Raw genomic sequence first — 25,266 nt, forward strand, 5'->3', positions numbered from 1 at the left:
TAATTGTCCAAACTTTTACTCAAAATGAGTTTTTAAAAAATGAGAGATCTATACTTGTAGATGAGGATTTCTATTTCCACAGCAAAACCAATCAGATGCAACCTTACTATGTGACATGAACAATAAAATGCAAGTGTATTATATAGTAGTCAGGTATTGCATGTTTTAAAAATTCTTTGAAAATCACTGCTTTACATAGAGGGCTGATATTTGGCCTAAAGAGCTCTGATCAAATTAATGAGAATCAAGGAGTAGAACTAATTAAATCTTTCTTGTGTCTGTTTGATCTTATTTTGTTTCTGAATTGGAACCTACACTTGGTTTCAAAAAGAATCTGTTTCACAAAACCTAAAGCTTCCCAACTTTAAACGAGACTTTGTTTTAACTCTAATACATACAAGTTCTTACTTTTAATAGTTTCATTAGAGGAAATAGAAAAAATATACAATTACTTATTTTTTCACCCATCTACCATACTGAAAATTCAGCTACACTGAAACTTTTGTTTCATGCTTGTCTATGCCTATGGTTTTATAAAGTATTCTATATTCACCAGGTAAATATGCAGCTAAGTGTCCCTACATACAACATAAGAGCTCTAGGATGTGTAAGTAAAAGGAGTAGTACAGAATAATGTATATTGTATACTACCTTTGTATACTAACGGAGGAGATTAGAAAATATAGACACATGCATATGTATTGATATATGCATATTCATAGCTGCATAATAAAACCTAGAAGGATGCCCAAGAAACAAAAGTATGACCTGTAAAAGGTGGGGGGGGGGGTAGAGACAGAGGATGAAGCAAGAGTTCTTAAGGCATATTGTTTTTGGAGCCCCATGAAAGTTTTATCTAACAATTTTGGTAGGTTTCTGCAATAGATGGTATTTTTCAACACATTCTGATTGAAATTTCATTTCTTTAAGTAATCTCCATTTTTTGAAGATGCATAGTACTCTGTCATATGACATTCTTTTTTTATTCTTTTAGTTTCTTATTGGGCATTTGGGTTAATTTGTGGCTGCTCTAAATAGTGCTACAGTCAATGAACCTCCTCACACATGAACCTTAGTCCACACCTTCTGTTTCCTTAGGAATTGATGGGCCAATGGTATGAACACTTCCCAGGTTGTGGCATCTTCTCCTGTGGGATGGGCTCTGCGATGGCTCCTCACTGCCTGAGAGCAGAGACAGCAGCCCCCCGAGCTAAGGAGCTATTCCAGTCACTTGCTGGCCTCAATTCCAGCTACACCTTAGAATTACCGCAGGAGGCTATTTAAAGTCGGAAGCCTGGCTTGATGAGGAAGTCTGTGCCTCAGTGATTTTCAAAGGCTCCAAGAAGAGAGCCACTGATGCAATGGGTAAAACAGCAGAATTTAAGTCAAATGGCCCTGGAATCATGTGGACTCTGGCACAACTCCGTGATTGGCCTCGGGCATATCTCTTGCCTCCCTGGTCCCCTCAGTGAAAGGAGCGTGATCCCCATACTGTGGTACAGTGAGAGCATTAGACACAGAGCATGCAGACTGCCGGGTGGAATTCCTGCTGCTCACTATGTTGCAGGTACTTGCTGTTACTCAAACAAAACAAAAAAAAGCAAACAAAAATAGCCTAAGAGAGCCTGACAGAGACCGTGCGTTTACCCAGGTGAGTTTTCATGGCTCTCGGAGTGTTGGATTTCTAGATATTTGCCTGAATTCTATCATGTTAATATAGTATCTCTGGCTTTTTTTTATTATTCAGAATTTCTAATTGGCAGTTATATAGGACTTTGATTAATATAAACAGAAAATTGAGTGTTACTTAATTGTAGCCTGCTTGATTGACAGAAAGCCTTCAAAAAAAATCTGAGTTTATGAAGAAAAAGAATCCTAAAACAGTGGGAAAAATTCATAATGGGAAAAAATTTGAGAATATTTTCTTTGAAGTTTTCTTTTTTTTATGGTTGAGAAGTGTGTGGAGTACACTAGCTCATAAAGACTAGAGACGTGAGAGCTTTCCTGTGTAATTGTATAAATCTTTGCCCGATGGTTCCATTGTGCACCTGTGGATGCAGCTTGTTGTTCCTGTATTTCTTTTTTCCAACCAAGTGGCATGTGCTTTAATGACATATGTCTGATTGGTGTGTGGGAGCTCAGCATATTAAAATCTACCCAAGATGAAAAATTGTGTGCAGGTTGTTATAACCCTCTAATTGTTTGAACAGGATAGGAGCAAGTGCGGACAGGTGAAAAGGCAGTTCTCTTCATCAGCTCTTTGCCTAATAAGAAGGAAATTTTCAGTCTTAATTCAAACCTGAAGGAACTTGTTTCTACCCTACTAGCAAGTAATGTAGAACTCAGGGGCAGACCTGGTGGCTAGGCTGCCTGGGTTCAAATGCTAGTGCTGCTTTTTATTAGCTGTCTAACTATGGGGATATTCTTTAGCCCCTCTTTGCCTCAGTTTCCCCGTCTGTAGAACAGACATAATTGTATTTCTTTCATGGGGTTCTTATGAGAAACAGGTTAACACATGCTTAGACCAGTAAGCACTATGCAAGTATTTGTTATTATTACTTCATTAGGATGTTAATCATTGAATTTGTAAATTGTGCTAGAAATCTGAAAATATTTAGAATTTAAACACTTTCTTCTAAAGATGGGTAAACGTAGGTATATGACATGGTCTAGAACAAATGACACAGCCAGTTTGTGCCAGGTGAAGTAACTGATGCTCTAAGTATGGAGTATGAGGTGAAAGTTCTGGTCCAGTGTCCCTCCCACCTCACCACCACGTGGCAGTGCTGCTGTGATGGAAAAGTACTGGACCCAAAAGGAAGTACAGCTACCTCCTACCTCAGAAATGCCTGTGGACATACCAGAGGCTTCCACAAAGTGATTCTCAGGACCTCTGGACCCATTCATTCTAAGGGAGGAACTGGAATGTCAGAAGGGTGCACGCAGTGGCACTGTCAAAGGCCTTGCTTTGCCTGAGACTCTCAGTTCATTTCATTAACATTCCAAAGAGGAGCTGCAAATCTAGGACACACATAAAATAAGGCAGGATTTTCATACCATTGATAATAAAGGGAGCAATTAGGTTCTACAAGGGTATACAGATGAGGAGAAAATAGAGACACCCACAAGTCTTTAAGAAAATTCTCAATGATTTTGGAGAAGGAGTAGTGCATGATTTGTTCTTCCCTGTTGAAAGTAAGGGAAGGGGAAGCCATAAGATACTAGGTAACAAAATAGTGGCTCTGAGTTTAGAGAGGCCTGGCTTCAAATGACTATTATTTATGAAGAGGTGACCATGACCAGATAACATAATCTCTCCCATCTGTAAACTGTGGACTGCACCTACCACACGGGCTCAGAGAGAATTAATGGGACTGCCTGGTGCTTAGCAGAAACTCACTGAGTCTCTCTATTCCATCCATATCTAACCTGTCTGCAGGTAAATATGTTAGAGATAATTGTCAGGAGAGTGTGTGTGTGTGTGTGTGTGTGTGTGTGTGTGTATTATTTCTAAAGTAGAGCAACTAACAGTAATTGCTGAGGACTTGCATATACAAAACATTATTAACTCATCTAATTCACACAACTCCAGGAGACCAGGAACTGTAACTTCAATTTACACATGAGAAAGTTATGGCAAAATATTAAAAACTGAGAGTTCAAATAGTTTGTCTGAGGTCACACAGATACCAACACTAGACCCAGGATACGAACCCAGCACTTCGGGTCAGAGGAGAGGGGCTCAGCCCTCACCACCCTGCCTCTCAAGTGCCAGAGCAGTTCTCGTGGGTCATGAGAATCAGGAAACCTGATGCTTGTGAAACGCTGGCATAGATCTGAGCACACAGTGCCAATCATGGCAGATGTTATGCTGTCACCATTGGACTATCCCAAACCAAAAGAGTATGTGAATGGTGACCTTTGAGAGAGAAGTAAGCTGGGCACCTTCACTGGGCTCTGGCCCCCTTGGAATCTGTGCCCCAAAGAAAGGATTGCAACTAGAGTCTCAGGGAAAGAAACACAAAGGTAGCGTTGGCCATGACGACAGTGCAGTATTTGAGAGCTCATTTGCCATGTTCCTCCTTAGCTGGGACCTCAAATAGATGTATCAGATTAAAGTACATGGACAAAAGTAGATTTTTTGGTTTTTAAAAATATTTATTGTGCTTATTATGAAAAACAAAACACAGAATACAAGGAGCCAAGATGGCAGCTTCTGGGTGTGCGACATGGAAGCTCTGAGGCGGTTGTCTGGATGAGGAGCACTGAGGAACATGACTAGGAGCTGCATGCTGTCTGTACGCAGAAGGCGTGGTGATGTGGGTTGGCGAGAGGAGCTGATTGGGGTTATGGGAAGAGTGGTGACAAAGGGCACCCTTGGGCCCTGCGCCTGAGTAATGGCAGATTCTGTTATTGCTACAGAGAGAAGTTTTCTTTTGCCCAGGGGTGTGAAAACCATTATGCAATAATGACATAAGAGAAAAATGCATGTGAACTGAAATAATCCAAAGCAACAAAGTCCGGCTAGATCCTCAGTGGACATGTCCAGGGAAAATAAATGAAGAACAATTGTTGATCCTTTTGTGCCGTCATCTGTTATGAACTCTTGCCATGGCCGCGGACGGCTGTTCTCCTAAACAGACAGAAGGGAATGATGGCAAAGTAGACCAGGCTCTTGAGGAGGAGGAGGAGGTAGGTGTAGTAGGCAGAGGTATTTGTGAGCTGCAACTTCAGTAAATCTAGGAGAAGTCATATAATTAGTTTCATCAGTTCTTTTGAAAGGATAGGAACTATTAATGGGAGGGGTCATAATTATTTACATTTATGATCTACATCGAAGTGACACCTCCACACCACCAACCCCAAAATAAACAAACATCTACCACCACCACCACCACCACCACCACCACCAAGACAAGTTAGAATGTAGCTTGTAGGTCAAGTCAATCAACAACCTCGACTAAATTCATGTGGAACACTCTAAATATTAAAGACTAAGATTGCTTTTTTAATGAGAATCCAATGAGAAGAAAGTATTTGTGGTAAATAAATTTTATAATTTCTTCACCCCCACTATATCTCTAATTAAAAAGTTAATATTCTTCATTAACTATTAACCAAATCCCAAATACTCTGAGAGCTTTGTATGTGAAACTTTAATCTTATATAATTTTTACCATATACTATGAGATTATTATTTTAGTTCCCATTTTACAAATAAAATGAGGACAGAGGGGAAATTTGTCTGTCATACATTTAGTAAGCACCAGAAACCAGATTTCAATTCCAGCAACATGACTTCACAGAACACATTTTTAGTCACTCTGTAATTCTGTATCTCCAAGTGCAATAAATAATACCCTGACATCAAAGGATTAAACATTACTATAAAGTTGGCATGCTGATGTCGAAGCATCTGAGCTATTGTGTGTGCATTCCATATGATTCCTACTAAGGATACAATCCTTGAAAATGTGGTGTTCACTGCAGGCGGAATTTTAGCAGAGGACATTATATAACAGGAAGAAAGTGGTTAATCCAAATTCTCTGAAATTTTAAGAGCTTACTGTTATGTCACCTCTTTCTTGAATGTCCCTCATTGTGGTTATGATACTATAGGGTAATTGCACTTAATATCCTTTAAGTTTTGCAAGATATATATGATGTCAAGAAATAACTGATGACAGTGATGGTCAGCTGGACTGCTGCTCAATAAACCACAAGGCCAAGTTTTTTCCTGTGGAAATGTCCCTTTGACACGCTTCATCTGCACAGTGTCAGAACTCCTGAATGATTAGCACTTGGTGTGGAAAGTGACCTCAAGAGCCAATGTGCTCAACCTCTTTGCGTTGGTCAGGTAAGGTCTTAGCGGAGGTCCCGAGCCCTCTTGATATTGGAAATGGAGGACATATCAGCAGGGCTAGAGCCAATGCTTCTGGGTACTTTCTTTCTACATGTGTAGAGAGAAAGGGCCAGAAACTTGTATATACCATATGCCGACTAAATGAGATACCCTATGCTGGACATTTTACATATGTGACATTATCTCCTCAATAACTGGGTTGGGTCTAATTATTCTTGGTTGGCAGGTGAGGAAAGTTTTCTCAGAAAATGTAAATACCCATATACATGTCACTAATAATTAAAAGAACTGGGGTTGAAGTTCCGTCTGTGGTACTGGGAAGCCAAGCACCGCCCCCACCCCCTGCACCAGCCATGTATCCATTGTGTCTAGAGTCTTGGCTTCAGGCTTTCTTGCTCTATGATTTGACTCTCAGAGGAAGAATAAAGAACTGAGTAAGTGTATGAGCTCTTGATTCCAATGTCTAGGGTTAAAACCCCAGATCTAGCTGTTTGGCCTGGTATAATGAATGTCCTTTTAGCTCACTGCTCTCATCTGTCAAATGAAAAAAATATATATTGTATACTTTACAGGAGTATTATCATAATTAAACAAAACATGCTTTCCTTCAAAACACAGCATTATGCATTCTGTATGAGAAATGTTCAGTAAATGTCAGTTCATGGTATTAACTACTAGCAAGGACCAAAGACAAAAAAATCTAAAAGCAACTTGACATCCTATGTTCCCTAGTCATTAGAAACAAAAGCCATTCCAATGAATAAATTCAGTGTTGAAAGAATCCTGAGCATATCACAGCACCCTCTAATTCATGGTCATCTCATACCAAAAGCTTTATTTTCTATGTTAGGATGACTGCTAGGAAAGGTGGATTGACTGAAAATATCACTGGTCTATTCTGCAAAATCCAGCCATTCTGATTTTTCTATGTTAAGCCAGGGAAGTTCAAAACCTATGCTGATCAGGATGAAAAATGCTATAGAATGACATAAAGGCAAATAATTGCAAAAACTTACCACTCTTATGTTTCAGACAATCTTCTATTGTTGGATTAATACCAGCAACCTCTACAAGAAATGAGAGAAACTATTAATGATATATTTATAACCATTATTTGACACTGTGTGTCTGTGTGTGTGGATAGACAGATGCATAGATAGATGATAGATAGATAGTAGATAGATAGATAGATAGACAGATAGACTAATAGATAGAACCTGCCCACAGAGAAGAGAGCCATTAAAAATATGAACCCCAACAATTCTGGAAGAGAAGCCCAGACTCTATGAAATTCAGTGAATCTAATTCAGATATTGTGTTTCTGCACATGAAGATGTTGAAGTTCATGAAGGATACATTTTTTTCTTTTTAATCATAACTGGAGGGTCCTACCCAAGACTACCTGTTTTCCTCCTGCATTCATCTCTCCTAGCACAGTGCCCACAGCAAAGTAGCTCTTCAATATACATGACACTTGTTGATGGGAAAAAATAAACAGAAAAAGGAGCTGCTCTGCAGTCTTCAGCACGCACTGCTGACATGAGCAGTTGCTACCCAAACAAATTTGTTTAATCGTAGAATCCATAACAGAATCTTACAGGTTTGAAGGAATCTGGTGTAGACAAATTTCCTATCTAAGCCATGCTATTTCTATTCATTGATAAACCCTGTGACTCCAGCTCATGCGCATAATTTCCTGGAGTTGTGGTCTTTGTGGACATGACAACATATTAAAGAAGCTAATGTCTATTTAGTGATTATTACTGTGTGGCATAGTGTATGTTAAATACTTCAGATGTGTTATCTGATTTCATCTTCCGGTAACACTGAAGTGAGTTGTATTTTGGACTCCATGTTACAGATGAGAAAATGAGGCGCAGAGAGTACCAGTAACTTGCTGAGAGTCATACCAGTGAGCAACAGAGACAGCATTCAAAGGATCGCTGTGGGGGAGTAAATGGAAGGGAACAGGTGGAAGGTACTCTGTAAAAATAACCCATAGAATATTATTTTTTTAACATGACACATATTTATCCTGATAAATCCAAAATAGTGTCACTGGGCTGGAGGGTCCAGAACAGAATCTTTTTTTCTTAACTTATTCAGTCTCTAGACTTTTTTTTTTTTTTTTTTTTTTTTTGCATTCCTTGGCTCATGGTCCTGTATTGTCACAGCTTCTGTCACATCTCCTAAAGAAAAACATCCTCATTCCACCATGGTAGCTAGGCACTGAGAGCATCGCCTCTTCCCGATACCTTCATCATGCTTACCAAATGACCTTTACATTACAGGAGCTCCGCATTTTAGTGCAATTCTTTCCAGAAATAAAAACATAAACCAAGTCGCATTTAGTTGTATCTATCTACAATGTTTAAAAAAAAAGGCAAATATACATACAAAGACAAAATTTCTTAAGGTTCATTGATGATCGGATGGAAGAAAACAGTGCAATGGTTGCTTTGGTTTATCCTTCTTCTTCTACTAGGATGTTCCTGACCATAAGGAGTGCAGTTTTATGTGCTCCATGAGATCTTTTTCTGGTGTGCACTAAAAATAAAGGTGTGAGGTATAAGCTTTGGGGTAAATCTCAAGACTGAAAATGTTAGTATAATTATGTTGAGATGTTGAAATGTCCTCAAGGATTCATATTACTGTGTCTTAAAAGTCCCTTTATTTTCCTTAAAGTGACTATATTCATTAAAAGATAAATAAAAATTTATTATCGCCATGTATTGATTGAGGTAAAAACAATAAAGTAACCGTTTTTCAAAAAATATCTGTGTGTATATACTAATTTTTTGTCCTAATTTGATGGAAAATTTCAACGATTAGTTTTATCTTTTTATCTCTTTTGAAATCACTCCTTTGACTTGTACTACTATGTTACATATTTAGCTTTTATCAAAAACAAACAAATAGCCTTGGCTGGTGTAGCTCAATGTGTTGGGCATCGTCCTGCAGACAAAAAGGTTGAGAGTTTGATCCCTGGTCAGGACACATGCCTGGGTTGCAGGCCAGCTCTCAACTTGGGGATGTGTAAGAAGCAACCAATTAATGTTTCTATTACTCTCTTTCTTCCTTCCCCTCTCTCTAAAAAACAAACAAACAAAAAACAGCAAACAAAAAAACATCGATGAACAGCTTTAGAAATTTGCTGTAGAATGACATTAACCAAATGCCCTCATTAGCTTAATTGTTGTGAGAAGCCCGCAGGATACATGTGTTACTGAAATTAAATGTCAAGTACAACGTCTATACTGGACAGATTCTCCTATACAATAGTCATCCATGATCACTCACTAGAAAAATGAAAACATAATAGAACACTTAAGCCCAGTGATTAAATTAAAATCATGCTTTGTACATTTATTTGCTTTCTCTTTGCTTCTTAGCCATAGAAATAGGAAAAAATTAGGGCTGTTCTGGCAATCTTAGTTTTAGGAAAAAATATAAATAAATACACACATATGAATAAATACATCCATGTTATATTTTCAAAAGCAAGCCTTGCCACTGATGTTATTTCATTTGCTCTTCATCACAGCCCCAGGAGAAAGCCAAGGCCAGGGTTCAAACCTGATTTGGTCACTGGGGAAACTCAGGACTGAGAAGAAGTGTACTTCTGAAATTCAGACCGGTACACGGCAAAGGTCTTAGCACGTCTTGTTATGGGCTTGCTCCCCACTGCTTAACAGGCCTTGTTAACCACCAGGTACAGTTCCAACTGACTCCTTCCTGTGGGCACTCTGGGGACTTTGGCCGGATATGTTGATACTCAAGACTTTAAGGTCTGCGTCGAGGGAGTTCCCAGACCTCTGCTGGGACTAGGGCACATTCAGGGCTCTGCCCTCACTATCTAAAAATGTACAAAATCTGAATGAAAAGCACTCCTTTGGGACATCATGCCTGAATCTCAAGTGGCCCTGAATATTTAGGGGAAGAAGATATCCTCTTCACTGGGTGCATCCTTCTTGGGGCACCAATTCATCCTGGTGTACTCATCCACATCCTTCCAGGACTGAAACACACTACTACTGCAATACATGTGATGTTTCCAGTGGCAAGATATACGCTCATTATGCAAAACAGAAATCTGTTTCTACATGTCAGTCTCACCCAATCTTTATGAAATTTACCTACAGTGGTGTATAAAATATAAATCTGAAAAACCTAGGATCATAAAAAACTGGAGGGCTGAATTATGCTGTTTTTGTGGAACCTTGACCCGACTCCGTCAGAAGGACACCACAGCCTCGCAATTCACTGAGTATACGTTGAGTTTAGCAACAAGGAAGTGATTGTGACTTTGCCTAATCAGTATAAAATTCTTGAAAGATATGTAATTGTTCTTATTTTCTGGTCAAATAGGATCATGAAAAGTGGAATCTTTTTTTGAGCATTTATTGTGTGCTACGTTGCTAGGTGTTTTCATGTATGTTGTTTCATTTAAGCCATACAGCAACCCTAAAACCATCATGTGACTTTAATATCTAGATTATAGCACTGAGGCTGAGAGGAGTAAAATTCTTTAGTTCTTCATCTTTTAATGTTCCAAAGCCTATACTTTTTTTAATTCTGTGGGAAAATAGCAGGACATTTATGCTACTATTAAATGTAGCAACATTTAAGGACAATTTATACATATACCTTTTTATTAATACTTGACAGACACTTAAGGCATTCCCTTTGGGAAGAGAAGTGTTCTGGGAGGTTATATTTATATGCACATACCTTTATTTATTGAAGGAAAAAGAATCTCTTGATCAGCTCCTCTTCTATTATTCTCGTGTTTGACGATGCATTTGTGTTCTTTGTCCATTGACTTCGCAGTCACGGTCAGCCAGCTGAATTTCATGTATGTGTCATTAGTCTTCATGGTATTTCCCTGCTGGGATGCCAGAATTGCATTGCTGTCCTTTTCCTTCCAATAGACCTTAATGACATCAGGGAAAAATTTCTCAAGGAGACAAAGATATGTCCCAGCATTATGAAGGTTTATTTCGGCAGCTGAAGGAAGAAACATTGTCGGCTCGGGAGCCATCTCTGATGAATCAAGGCTTCTCTCTGCGGGGGGGACACGGAGTACCAGTTAAGATATAGGTAAACACAAACATGAGAGGTTTGAACAACCTGACACATAGTGAAAGGAAGAAAAGCTGTCATTTGAATTAATATTTATAATGGCTTTTCATTCATGGTACATCTGGTGTATCTATTATTGCTCTTATTTTCAGAGGGGAAAAGAGATTCAAGAGCTTACATAACTCGCCCAAAGTTGTAGCTATTAAATGACACAGCCTGAATTGAAACTTGGCCTTTGTTCCTTCTCCACAAGCTAAAATGGGGTGTGACTTTTAACAGCTCCAACATCTGTGATCTTATTTGTTTGTTTTTAATCTCTTTCATCCTATCATAGGTCAAGTGTAGATGGCGGAGATAGGGGAAAAGACCAGGAAGTACCTTAGATGCTCTCTCTTCAGATGAGACTCTTTATTGGCTTCTAAAGCGCAAATACAAAACAAAACAAGAAACAGACACAGACAGCAGTATGGCAATTGCCAGAGAAAAGGGTGATGGGGGGGGATAGAAGAGGGTAAGGAGAGGATGACTGGTGATGGGAGGAGCCTTGAGTTTGGGTCAACACACGATGCGACATGCAGGTGATATGTTATAGAATTGCACACCTGAAAGCTGTGGAATCTTATTAACTAATATAACCTCAGTAAGTTCAACCAAAATAAAAAAGTAAAACATACTTATCTCTCCCGTGAATGTTGTAACTTAAGCTCCCTTTGGCCACACATTCTCATGTTCTGTAACTCTGTGGAAACTCACTCTCCATTTAACTGACTCTGGAATGTAACAATTTATCTTTTTTTAAATGTTTTCTAAACATACAGCCACTTGTTTTGATAGGAATATACTTCCACATGTATTTAATTACTGAGGTATTCTTTTGGCTTCAAATAGGGACCCATGCCCAGTTTTGAAGTAATGCAGTTCTTCTAGGTGATTTTTAATTTTATACATATCTGAACCACTCCAGATTTTTTAGGGCATCTCCAAATTATTTATGATGCTTTAAATTTAGAAGCAAAAGAGTGACATTTCCAGAGCTTCTATTAAAATGTTAATTATTTTCAAAAACACATAGTAATATACCAAGTAAATGCCCTTAACAGAATTTCATTTCACCTTATAAAAGGTTCACTTAAAGCCCATTTTATTTTGAAAGTTTATTTGAAGTTTAAACATGACTAATATACCATATTTTAAATATGCCTTATTTTGGCCCCGTGTGTCTCCCCTATAATTTCTATCTACCATGTAAGGCTGTTGAGTTCTCATACTTTCACCATTTTCTCTGTTTTCATCTGCAGAATAAAATGTATGCATAATTGAAATTATGTTAAAAGCTATGGTTCTAGAGATTTTTGCTGAACTAATGACAAAATATGTAACAAAACATGATATATTTAAAAAGGCATGTCACATGAATGCTGAAATGTTACTTGATTATGCATTTATTTAAAACTGAATGATTGAAATTATAAATGTTAAAGCCCTTTCCTATTTGATTCCCAATTAAAATGCAACTTTCTTTTTCTGTTCTCTTTGGGCTAGTTTGGACTTTGTTTAATAATTCAGTGGGAAATTTTTTAACAAAAAAAATTGGATATACTATTTGAGAAGAAAAGAAAAAAAATTCTGGAGTATTTCTGCATGTGGAAGAAAGTTCCTGACTTTTATACCACGCCAATAAGCAAACATTTTGATGGGGGTGTTTTTTCGGTTGTGTAATCATAATTAAATTATATTATGATTATTTTAATTTTATACATCTTGCCTTTAGTGCCATAGCATTTTTATTATAATAGTGAGACAATGTATATTTCTCCAACCATATACTTTGTTTTTAATTTAAAAAGCATGTTATATAAAGTAATATTGTGGTAGTTTTTCAATTGTACATCATATGTTCATAATTTTAGTCTCTGGTCAAAATCTTAAAGAATAAATTTTTCTAGGAACTTTTTTCATAGCAATATTTCTGATTCATTATACTAAAGAAATACTCAAATGACAAACTTGAAATATTTATGTGCTAACATACTATTCTTGTCACCTGTCCCTTTTCCTGAGCTAGATTCTTTAAGTGTCATTCTTTTCAGTACAAAATGAATCTTGATCTTCTATACCTTTCTCAATATAACAGTTAACTGAATATTAAATAATGTACTACATTATATATGATTAGTACCTATATTTTGGATATTGTATTACATGTTATTTCTTTAAACATTCTTTTTAATACTTATTAACAGTGTTTTTTTATGGTCAAAATCTTTTTCATGATGCATAATATTGAAACCAGGTTAATAAAAATCAATGGGCCATCCAATACATTTATATAAAATCATTAATATAATCAAATAATACATCTATGTTAAATAACCTAAGTTGTTTATATTTATTCAGATGTAGCAGTATAAATCACATATAATATTACCAAACTTTATATAAACATCAACTACCTTTTCAACAGAAAGTATAATGTTTCAAACTACACATTGATATTGTGTTATGTATTTTTTCTTGTCATTTTTCTTTTATTAGATAAGTAGTTATTGCTATTTCATTTTTAAAGGTGAATTTCAGACATGCCATTTCTAACTACATTTTATTTACTTTATATATGGACCATTTTCTGTATGAATTTAAGCTTTTTTATAAATATGAGAATAAAGCCAAACCTTATTGGCTATGAATTTTAGGGCCAAAAAATATTGGTGTTAGAAATAATTTCAATTAAGATGAAGGACTAAGGTAAATCACACAAGCCAACAATAAAAATCATAAACAAACACATGTCAATTTAATTTCTCTTGCTTGTGAGAGAAAAGTGGTGGTAAAATGAAACCAATACCTCCAGACTCATTTTTTAATGAGTAGTTAGAAGTACAGATGAATTCTTTGGGGAATTTTTGCTCCTTCAATATCATTGGCTGCAAACAGCTCTTCATTCTAGAAACAATTCTTCTTTACATTTGAATTGTGGGACCACCTATTTAACACCTACTATATGTTAGACAATGTGCAAGTGCTTCATTCACACCATCTCAGTCAATGCTCATACAACCCCTCTGGATGCATATTTATCCCATTTTATGAATTAAGAAACTGAAGCAAGAGAATAGTTGCCCAAGTTCCCATACACAGTAAGTAGTGGAGTCATAGCTCCATGTGATCCTGACTCCAAAGCCCTCTTTCACAAGACACTTACACCATAAGTAATGGAAATGCATTACCTCACAAAGATGACCTATAATAATAACCTTTGTCCTTAAGCCAAACACTTCCATGATAATTGTATACATTATACATGAGCATTGTGTACAAGTCCAGGTGTACACAAAAGCCAAATCCAGCTATGATAAATGCACAATGTTGTCTATTTGTGCCTGTTAGGATTTGTTTTATAATCTCTCCTAACATTGTTACACTTAATCCCCATGGCATTCTTGTTTTGCCTAAATATTCTCTTATTCCAACTTAACTCTTTCTTGCCTTCCCTCTATTAGGTTGAAAAATTACATTCTTCTGATACTTATATATGAGGACAGGTTTTGTTCTATCACCAAAGAGTTTTCTAGCAATTTCCACAGCTATTCAAGCAATCTCATAAACTTTAGATTGATTTAGCTTCTGTGAGTTTTTCAAATTCTAGTGGAACTATGATGGTCTGCAAATCAAGGGATCAGTGCTCTGCTTCTGGTTCATTTTGTTCATAACAAGTTATGTGGCTGGGCCAATAAAATAAATTAACATTTTTTCATGTTTTATTTGTCTGAAAACAATGATGTGAGTATAAATCAATTCAACATCACTACTAGTCAGACCAAAATCAAACAAGATTTGAAAAGCAATTTGACTAAAAATGCTATGGAAATAAGAGATTATAATAATTATTAGCCATTTGACAGTATGACTTTCTGCTTCAACCTGACCTTTTAATCTCGTGGGACCAAACCTTGTCCTTACTAATGAGAATTCAGCACTTTGGGATTGTAGCTAAACCCCTGGCAATGCATTCCACTTTGCTCTAATATGTCTGGAATTTTCAAAGCCATCACCATGGGAAAGGTGACTTTCACACACTTAATTAGTGCACCATAATTTGTCTTATCTATCTGCATTTCCAGTGTTCAGAAAATCAAAGGGAGCCTATAGCCATACTACAGGATCTTGTCTGATCTCCCAAGAAAGTCAAAGGGAACATTGGCCAAAGCCAAATGATATGCGGTCAGTATTCACAGCTGCTTCACTTGTGTTGTCCAAAATAAATAGCTCTTCCCCCAATCAATAAATCTCACAATCTATTTGCATTCCAAGTTTTCACCTGAAATTTCAGCCTCAAACTGATGTCTTTCCAGCTCACACTGATAGTCAAGCTTGAAGCTCCTGGCTTTCAAGCCAGAATTACAAGAAAAATGGTAGGATGACTGTCCTCAAATCCTCCTATTGTCATGGTAGATGCTAAAACATTACCGGCCTGATATTATCTCCTGAGGGTCACCATCTGTGAATGACATCAAATGCTATAATGCTCATAGCATTGATGCAGTGGTAGTGTACAACAGGTTTGTTTATAAACCATTTCTTCCATTTGATAAATTGGATGTTGAAGACAATATTCACTTCACTTCTCTCCTAAAGGCTTCAAGCATTGAAATTGTTTTCTAATTTTAAAGTAGGAAAAACTTGCGTGAAACTGTGGAGTGCTTGTTTTTATCAATTGATAAAAAGTATGTACTCCATTACAGTTTTTTCTACACTCTTCTTTTTTTCTAAATTCATTTTTGGAAAATTGAGATATAACTGACATAACTCTCTTACATCTGAGTGTAAAATTTTACCGCATGCTTTTTGCTGGATAATTACAGGCCTCTTTTCTTCTGCTTTCTGTAGTGCCTTTGATCTTCTATTCTTATTTCATGGTCTGACTGCAACTTTGATTTAGGTCTTCTCAACTAGATTTTGAAAATAAACAGTTTCAATAAATGCAAATAGCTTGTGCAGTATAGCATGTTCTTTTTCTGTCTATGGAGTGGATAGTTTAATAAGTTCTATGAGAAAAATGACATGAAAGCTGAAAGAATATGCTTGTAAATTCTAGCTCTGTGATGTAGATGCAAAACACATTGAGTTCAAAGAGACTGGCGAGATCCTGACAGGTACATGCAAAAAAAATGAAACTAGACCATCAACTTACATCATACACCAGAATATACTCAAGATGGATAAAAGGCTTAAATATAAATTGTGACACCATGAAAGTCCTAGAATAAAACATAGGCAGTAAAATTTCAGATATCCCATGCAGCAATATTTTCACCAGTGTATCTTCTAGGGCAAGGGAACTAAAGGAAAGAATAAACAAATGGGACTATATCAAATTTAAAAGCTTCTGCATGGCTAAAGAAAACAACAAGATGAAAAAGGAAACAACTGTACAGGAAAACATATTTACCAACGATACCTCAGACAAGGGTTTGATCTCCAAAATATATAAAGAGCTCATATGATTCAACACCACGAAGACAAATAATCCAATTAAAAAATGGGCAAATGGTCTGAATAGACACTCCTCTAAGGAGGACATACAGAGGGCCTATAGACCCATGAAAAAATGCTCAACATCATTAGCCATCAGAAAAATGCAAATTAAAACCACAATGAGATACCACCTCATACTGGACAGAATGGCCATCATAAACAAATCAAGAAACAAGTGCTGGCTAGATGTAGAGAAACAGCAGCCCTAGGGCACTGTGGTGGGAATGTAACTGGTGCAGCTACTGTGGAAAACAGTATGGAATTTCCTCAAAAAACTAAAAATGGAACCGCCTTTTGACCCAGTGATCCCACTGCTCAGGTTGTACCCTAAGAATCCTGAAACACCAATTCAAAAGAATCTATGCACTCCAATATTCATAGCAGCACAATTTACAATAGCTAAGTGCTGGAAGTAACCTAAATGCCTAGCAATAAGTGAGTGGATCAGAAACAGTGGTACATTTACACAATGGAACACTACACAACAGAAAGAAAGAATTTCTACCCTTCACGGCAGCATGGGTGGAACTGGAGTACATTGGGCTAAGTGAAATAAGCCAGACAGTGAAAGACAAATATCATATGATCTCACCTATAATTGGAACCTAATGAACAAAACAAACAAGCAAAATAGAACCAGAGGCATGGGAAAAGGAAACAGACTAACAGTGACCAGAGGGGAGGTGGGAGGAGGATAACAGGGGAAAGAAGGGGAAGGGTGTAGTCAAGGAACATGTATAAAGGACCCATGGACAAAGACTGACTGTTGGAGCAGGGTCATGGGTAGTGTAGGAGGGAGCAACAGGGGAAAAAAATGGGAAAACTGTAATAGAACAATAAAACAAGAAAGGAAAATACTAGTAATAAATCTTGTGTTACTGGTTTATAATTGAAGATATCATTGTAAAATCACTCTGTATTTATAGAAACAAATAGAGATGTTAATGTGAAAAAATAATAAAAAGTTTTTGGGTAAAAGAAAAAAAACAGGGTGAATGTGACAGAACATAATGTGAGACTCTCTATCCCAAAATTGTCCCTCACAAAGCAGGGGTTGCCTTATATTTCAGTTCTTATACAACTTCTCATAGTAAAACATGCTCTTTCTACACTGCTTTGATCAAAAAATAATACACAAGATATCAAACTAAAATAATTAATTTTTAAAATTTATTTTAAAAACTCAACACTAACTTTAATTTTTTTAATTAATTAATTTATTTTTTCAAATACATTTGTCTCTGCCTACCCCCCACCACTTTCCCTTGCCCCCAACACTAACTTTAGAGCTAGCACTGGTAATAGGCAATAAAGAAATTTAACATGGATTAATCCTAAAGTAACTTCTTTCTAGATTTCAATTCCCATTGATAGACCGATGAGTTCTTACAGAGTGTAAATTCTTCACGATCAGCCCTTAAGCTAGTTATTGCTGAAAAACTACTCCTTTTGACTTCTTACCCTTGCAGTTTCCAGGGCATTTGCTATACTTGCTGTGCTGTTTATCAGAGGCTAGTGTTCAGTTTGGTATTTCTGCAGCTGTCTCATCACAAGTGGAAAGGCAGGTCTGAGTTATGCAATTTAGTTAGTAACACAATTTAGGATAACCAGTTTAGTTCTTTCACCAACTACAATGTTTTTAGCAAATTTTATGCCAATATAGAAACAAAATTGAGTGGAATGGTGTTAAAAGATCTTGTCATTTTTAAAATACCCTAAGAATCATATTTCAAATATTCAATAAATGCACATTCAACATGACTTCTTTGATCTTTTTGGGTGGAGAAAGGGGTGGCATGTAGAGGCAGAAGCACTGTTTTCATGCAAAAGTAGTAAAGTATGAACTACTACTAATTAAATAGTCCATTAAAGGGCCCATTTAAATGATCTGACTATGCAAGAGTAAATATTCAGAAAAAAAAACATAACAATATTTCCAATGTCACATAATTGTACAGCTCATGCACTTTGGAATGGAAGAGTCTCTATTAAATCCTAAACTTTGCTGTAGTAACTTTTCATGTGACTTGAGACAAATAACCAAACTACTCTGAGCTTCGGTTTTCCTATCTATGAAATGGAACTAAGAGGATCCCCTGCACAAGGCTATGGAGGAATTAGATAAAGCAATAAAACTATTTGACATGGTGTCTGGCCCTCAGTAAATACTAGCTAATATTTTTCTTTTTAATGGAACAGTCTGGGTCAATTTATCAAATTCTTCCACAGAACAAAATATGTGTATTTCATAAGCAATAACTCTTACATGAAAGAAGAGAAGAAATAACTCATAAACCCAAGATCTAGTGCACCTGTGGCATCCACAGGCAAAAGTACATGGGGTCCAATCAAGCCAGAATCTGATCTACTAGTTGACAAGCTTTTTGAGTGCTGGGGTTATGTCTTTTTCATTCTTTTATCTCCAGCATTCAGCACAGAAACTGTCTTTTATGAATGTCTGCTGAGACAATGAACAAACAAATTAGGATGTAAAATCATGGAGACTCTTTTCCTAGATTTTGGAGCTGAAATGATTTATTATGCTAATAATTCCATTAAACTGGTCCATCTCTATATACTGGTCTATACTGGTCTATATACTGTTATACTGGTCTATAGGCAGTATAACAAGACTAGTGATAGCATAAATTGTGATGTTCTTTACTCATTTACTGTAAAAATTTAGTTTTTGCATGTATGTTAGGGATGAGATAAAAACTAATAATTTATCACATTATTGAGAGAAAAAAGCACTGTTTTATCTCAAAATATCAGTGATAAATGTGTATCTCAATAAAAACACTGTCTACAACAAAAACATCTTAACATATAACCTGTACCAATGGTTTACAGACATGGTATCAACATATTTTAATTTCTAGCATAAGTCTACCTTTTTTTGTGTATGTATATTCTAAGAATAGAATTTCAATCAGATGACAAGCAGAGAAGGAACGAAACCATTTACAAAGTAGTGTTGTTTCCACATACAGTGACTAGTAGCTGCAAAACTGCTGTTCATATGTTGAGGTTGAGAATATGGCAGTCAGATTAGATTATAAATTGTTTTTCTCTAAATAACATTTACCATAACATCAAACATAGAAAACAGTTACTTACCAGGGGGAATTACTATGAGCTTGGTCCCTTCTGCAAATATCTTGATCGGGCCTGAGCGATCACACTGGTTACAACTCTTACAAAAATCTCACTGTTCTCCTAAGCTTCATGACATGACCAGCAATGAAAAAAAAATGGCCATTTGACCTTCTGGGTTCCTTCAGAAGTCCTTAAACATAAGTTCCTTTGCATCGGATAGTTTATTTTCCTCTGATAAATTGACCTAGATGTCTGTTTTCTATCTATGCAGTAGTTATTGAAAAGGACTGATAGAAAATGAAAAGAACAGGAAAAAAATGAAGAGATCAAGCTGAACTGGTCAACCAACTACCCTTCCAAGTTACCAGGAAACTACTCAGAGAATTAAGAATTTTCACTTCCAGGTGTTCAATTGTGTGAAACAGCTGGGAGATGGTATCAAAGGCAAGGCCTTTCTTCCACCTGTCAGAAACACCAGAGCTGCTCCTTTTGCATTTGGGGACTATTTCTGAAAAGAGGAAACTCTGCAGTAACTGAAAATGCAAATCTGCCAACACAAATATATTTGATAAATGTGAAGAAAATTCTCCATTTTTAATAAAGCCACTTGAATTATTAGACAATGTGACTGATTACCAAGCAATGCAAAATGAGACAATAGATGACATTACTTTTCCTGGAATAAAAGTAGAGATTTATAGAATTCTATCTCCCATAAAATAACAGATTTCTTATTTAAACTAAATTTTAAAAGCAAAATCTAGTTCTACAATTTGTTGAAAGAAGAATCCTCTTGGAGGTTGTTCTGCAATCGTATGCCTCTTATCTTGGATCAGGGGAAGAGAAATTGTCAGAAGCAGCTTAGTGTCCCTCCGGGTACACGTGAGTTGCCCATCTGCCACGCCAGAGAGGACGTGCCCTGATGACCCCCATGTTAACATCAATCCAGGTCTGAACCTGGTCCCATGAGCAAACTTTACCTCTGCCCCTGAGAATGAAGCTGTGACGTGGTCATGGTGGGAAACTGTCCATTCACAGCAGCTGACAGCACCCAACACGATGGGAGAGGATGTGGGGGTTGGATGAAAATTAGCTTTTAAAGATTATTTTTTGTTCATTGAGCATTTCAAGTTATAATTACTTAGAGCTATCAAATACCTTTTTTACTTACTGTAGTGGGTACCATAATAGTACCCACTCAATTCCATTCTGATAGCTTGTCCTCTTTTTGTCCTTATCCCAAGACCATGAGCAGAATTACCTGCAGCTCTTGGAGCTGTTTATATTTCATGACCCATGAAGATTTTAAGTAATAAAATGCAAGAGAGTAGGAGTTACAAAATATTTTTTAAATTTATAAGAAATCATGGGAACTTATGAAGAAAATAGATTTTATAAATGCCATAAAACAAAACTTGAGTAAATAATACACACACACACACACACACACACCCATATTTATGGAGAAAAAACTCAAAATTATAAATACACCAATCCTTCCTAAATTCATATATAAATTAACAGCAATTCCAATCAGAATTATGACACCATTCTTTTTTTTCCCCCATTGTGTAGGATTGACGGTAGGCAAGATAACTTGATTTTTGGGATAAGGACAAAAAGAGGACAAGATATCAGAATGGAATTGAATGGGTACTATTATGGTACCCACTACAGTAAGTGAAAAAGGTATTTGATAGCTCTAAGTAATTATAACTTGAAATGCTCAATGAACAAAAAATAATCTTTAAAGGTTAATTTTCATCCAACCCCCACATCCTCTCCCATCGTGTTGGGTGCTGTCAGCTGCTGTGAATGGACAGTTTCCCACCATGACCACGTCACAGCTTCATTCTCAGGGGCAGAGGCAAAGTTTGCTCATGGGACCAGGTTCAGACCTGGATTGATGTTAACATGGGGGTCATCAGGGCATGTCCTCTCTGGCCTGGCAGACGGGTGACTCATGTGTACCCAGAGGGACATTCAGCTACTTCTGATATGAAATAATTGAAAATGGTTTTTTGAAAAGTTTTAGTGAAAAGGCATTTGACATAGTAGATCTTAATACTTATTACAAAACTGCTGATATAACATGATAATAATGTAAGAACAATGAAACAAAGTAAAACAGAAATCCTCCAGGAAACGCTGAAAGTATACATCAATATTAAAATACGATATGAAATTTTAAAATTGCATGGACATGATAGATCATTTTAAAACTAATTTTGCACTATTGATGATCTCCTATGAAAACAGAAATAGTTCTCTACCTCAAACCATATAAATAGCTTCCAAGTAGATTAAAATTTAAGTTAGAGAGCAGCTAGAGATAGGATCTAGGAAGAACTGGTAGGAGAGTTAATGTGTTCATTGTTAGAGGAGCTTGGAACAGAAAGAGGGTAGGAGACACTTTTACTTGATACTTAATTTTTTAAAAGGGGAATTTGGTGAATTTTTAGTCTATAGAATTTTCAAATAAGCTTTTTCAAAAATAATAAATGATGATGACTTAAGGAAAGGGACATATCAGATCTGTGCTTTAGGAAGATAAATATATGAGCAAGAAGGTAGGTTGGTCAAGAAATGTTTCAAAGATGATGACCATAAGCCACTAAAAGAACTCCAAGGACCCATGTTATTATAGTTACGGTGGAGATGGCAGAAGGGCTGATGCAATAAATATTAATAAATTTATTAAATTAGTAAAAGAACTCACATGAGATAAATCAAATTACCATTAAGGAAGTTGAAATGGAAGAAAAAGTCATTTTAAAATCAGAAAAATCAGGCTCCAATTCCAGGTCTTTGATTCCTGGTGATGTCTCCTTAGGCCCTTCTCAGAGCCTCAGATGAGTTTCCTCATCTTTAAAATGGAGATGATAACATCTACTTCTCAGGGCTTTTGTCTAATGGGTTTAGAAAAGATGATATGAAAATTCCACCACAGGGAATTCACTTCCTAAGAAAGGAAACATCTTAGTCTTGTGTACAAAAGTCAGTAATTTTGCCTCTAATTCTGTTTGATGTAACACACACACACACTCAACTCAGTCGCCATGTTCTGAGGTAACTAATTAAGACGACAAAAGTTCCACTTTCAACATGGCAAGGGATAAATAAATACATAAACAATAAGTCAAGTGAAGTCAGCCTCAAGATTCAACTGAATTTCTTTCAGTTTTGCATCATTTTTCAGGTTTGATGATGATTTCATCATTGACCAACTTCAACCTAATTTGGTAGACCATTAAAAACTATGAAGGTACATCTCATAGTTTCATTTAAGGTGACGGTTGCCATCTTGAAACAAAATAATAATTTATGCATCTCTTCCTCATTGGGTTTATCTTCTAGAAATCTTGATAGCTTTTAATTGAATGTGTACAAGAATAAGTTACGGAAACTTCTGTAAGAAAGATGGGCAGAAGGTAAAGGTAAAAATCAAATATTCTATTAGAAAATGTCCTAAAAGGTTTTCTTTTTTTTCATTTACTTCTGTTAGCTCAAAAAATAATAAAGTAATATTTTTTGTTTTATGTTTATGTTTTATGTTTTACTATTTTATTTTTTGAAAGTCAAATCAGCAATGGTATTTACACTATTTCTAGGAGGACAACACAAACTCAGACTAAGCTTAGAACAGTAATCTCTTTGTTTCAGTAATTATTTAGTGACTGAGAGTTTGCTCTCTCTTTAGCTGTGGGAACTAGAGACTAGATGCCATTTCTACTGCTTGTGTCTCAGAGGCAGGTGGCATGCTGATTGCAAGGACAGTCACTGAAGCTGGAAGCCTAGCCCTCCATCCTCACTTAGTATCTCTGTGACCACAGACCAGGTAAATAACATCTCTATGCCTCTGTTTCCTCATCCGTAAAGAGTGAATCATGACTGTATGTCAACAGATTGTCACAAACATGAGATGAATTAGAACAGTGCCTGAGAAAGAGCAGCAGATCTGAGTGAATGAGCACTATGATCCTCCCAGGATCCCTGCAAGAGCCTAGGGAAAGGGACCCTGATGAGTATCCACCCTGTCGTATGATCATCTCATGATCCTGGGGGATCTGAGGCCTGTGCAAATGGCAATGTGCTGGTCGGGCTGTGACACATCCCTCAGTGTGGAATGACTGTTCCTCACCCAGGGACATCTCACATCCACTCCAAAATGTATGGAGTAGATAAACACTGAACATCTTCAGGATGGCCTGACAGTTGAAGCAGTGTCGGGTTTCAGATTTTGGAAGTAATTTTATCTCTCTAACCTCAAATTATTAAAAGTAGAGTGGAAAAAAACTGATCATTGCCTTGCAAATATATTGTGATGGTCACATAAGATGTAATATCACAGGCATGTTTCCTGGCACTTGATGATTTCCCCTTTGAACCTGAGCCATATCATTTATGTCATGAGTAATCTCTGTAGTAAAAAAAATAGTACACAACTCAAGTTCTGTGGGGAGGGAGGCTCAGGCTGGGCACCCAGCTGTGCAGCCTCTGTGGTCGCCCATATTGAGAAGGATGTGTGTGGGCACAGACTGAGGGTGGTTCTTGTACAGGTATCTTGGCAACTCTAACATTGTGGGCATCAGTCCAGCAGGCACAGAAGTACACGGCCTCATCTTGTTTCTCTAAGGAATTTATTTTCAAGGTGGAAGTGGAAATACGAGGATTTTTATTTGCCTCAAATTTGTTGTCCTTTCCACGAGTAGGGGTTGTTGAATGAACAGATATTAAATGTTCTATACTCTGATCTGGTTTCTGCTGGTACCAGTGTATGTAGTCTGTGCTAAAGGTGCTAGAAGACACAGTACAACGTATATGGGCAGTCTTATCTCTTGCCCTGGAAATTGATATTTCAGGTTGTTTCAACTTTAACTGCCCAAAGCCACCTGCAAGCAAAAAGCAAGAAATTAATTAATCCCCATGAACAGATAACATATAACGAGGTATCAATAAAGAAGTTTTTCTGTCTCTCTTGTAGGAAATGATGGGGGAACTGACAAGCCCAGAGGGAGAAGAGGACGGCTTCCAGTAGCGACATCCCGCACACCAGGCTGGCTCCCCAGGAAGAATGTAAAAAACTGAGGTCCCTGTTAGCAGACCAGTGTCAGGAGGGCGGGGCTGGGTCTGGTTTCTCAGAAGTGGTGGCTCAGACAGTTCCCTGGGGTTCTTCATAATCTGCTATAGACAGGAAGAGTTCTGGGGCTTCCAGTGGTCCATGAGCGCTGGGAAGAAGGGGTAAGAGTGTTTGTGATCTCCTGGGATAAATGTGTTTCTCTTGGGGTGGGGTAGGGATGGTTCTCAACCTACTCAGCCATTCCCTGGGAAATACCATGCCATAAAAACATTACTTCAAAAATGTGAAGACATACCTGCTTGTTCATCACCTAGATCTATTTTTTTCTGTGACTTTTTGTGGATTCAGGACTTGGGTGTGAAAACTGACTTTTATTTTTTTGTAACATGACAAAACAAAATCAGACATTGAAATACCTCATTGACATTATTTAAGATCCCGTATACACAAGCATTGGAGAATTTTTGTTTTTTTTTTTAAATTAATAAATATGTCACCACAGAGACTATGACTCAGGGCAACAAAACTTCATTTACCATCTGGGTGCCTTTTAGAAGGGACTGGAGTGCAGTTGCTGGCAGGTAGAGGGGACGGAGCAATCTAGGGG

The 25,266-nt window shown here is 37.0% G+C and overlaps 1 gene segment (V, D, J or C); it reads right to left on the bottom strand.

The window, feature by feature from the left end:
- Positions 1-4,596: 4,596 nt before the first annotated feature.
- On the bottom strand, positions 4,597-24,623 carry LOC129063174 (T-cell receptor gamma chain C region C10.5-like). The segment is given in 5 exon segments: positions 4,597-4,739; positions 10,595-10,927; positions 19,601-19,640; positions 24,158-24,471; positions 24,584-24,623. Coding segments are annotated over 5 exon segments (870 nt in total).
- Between the last annotated feature and the right edge of the window lie 643 nt (positions 24,624-25,266).

The sequence above is a fragment of the Pteronotus mesoamericanus genome, unplaced genomic scaffold (assembly GCF_021234165.1).
Source record: "Pteronotus mesoamericanus isolate MK-2021 breed Mesoamerican mustached bat unplaced genomic scaffold, CSHL_Meso_final scaffold_85, whole genome shotgun sequence".
Taxonomy (NCBI): domain Eukaryota; kingdom Metazoa; phylum Chordata; class Mammalia; order Chiroptera; family Mormoopidae; genus Pteronotus; species Pteronotus mesoamericanus.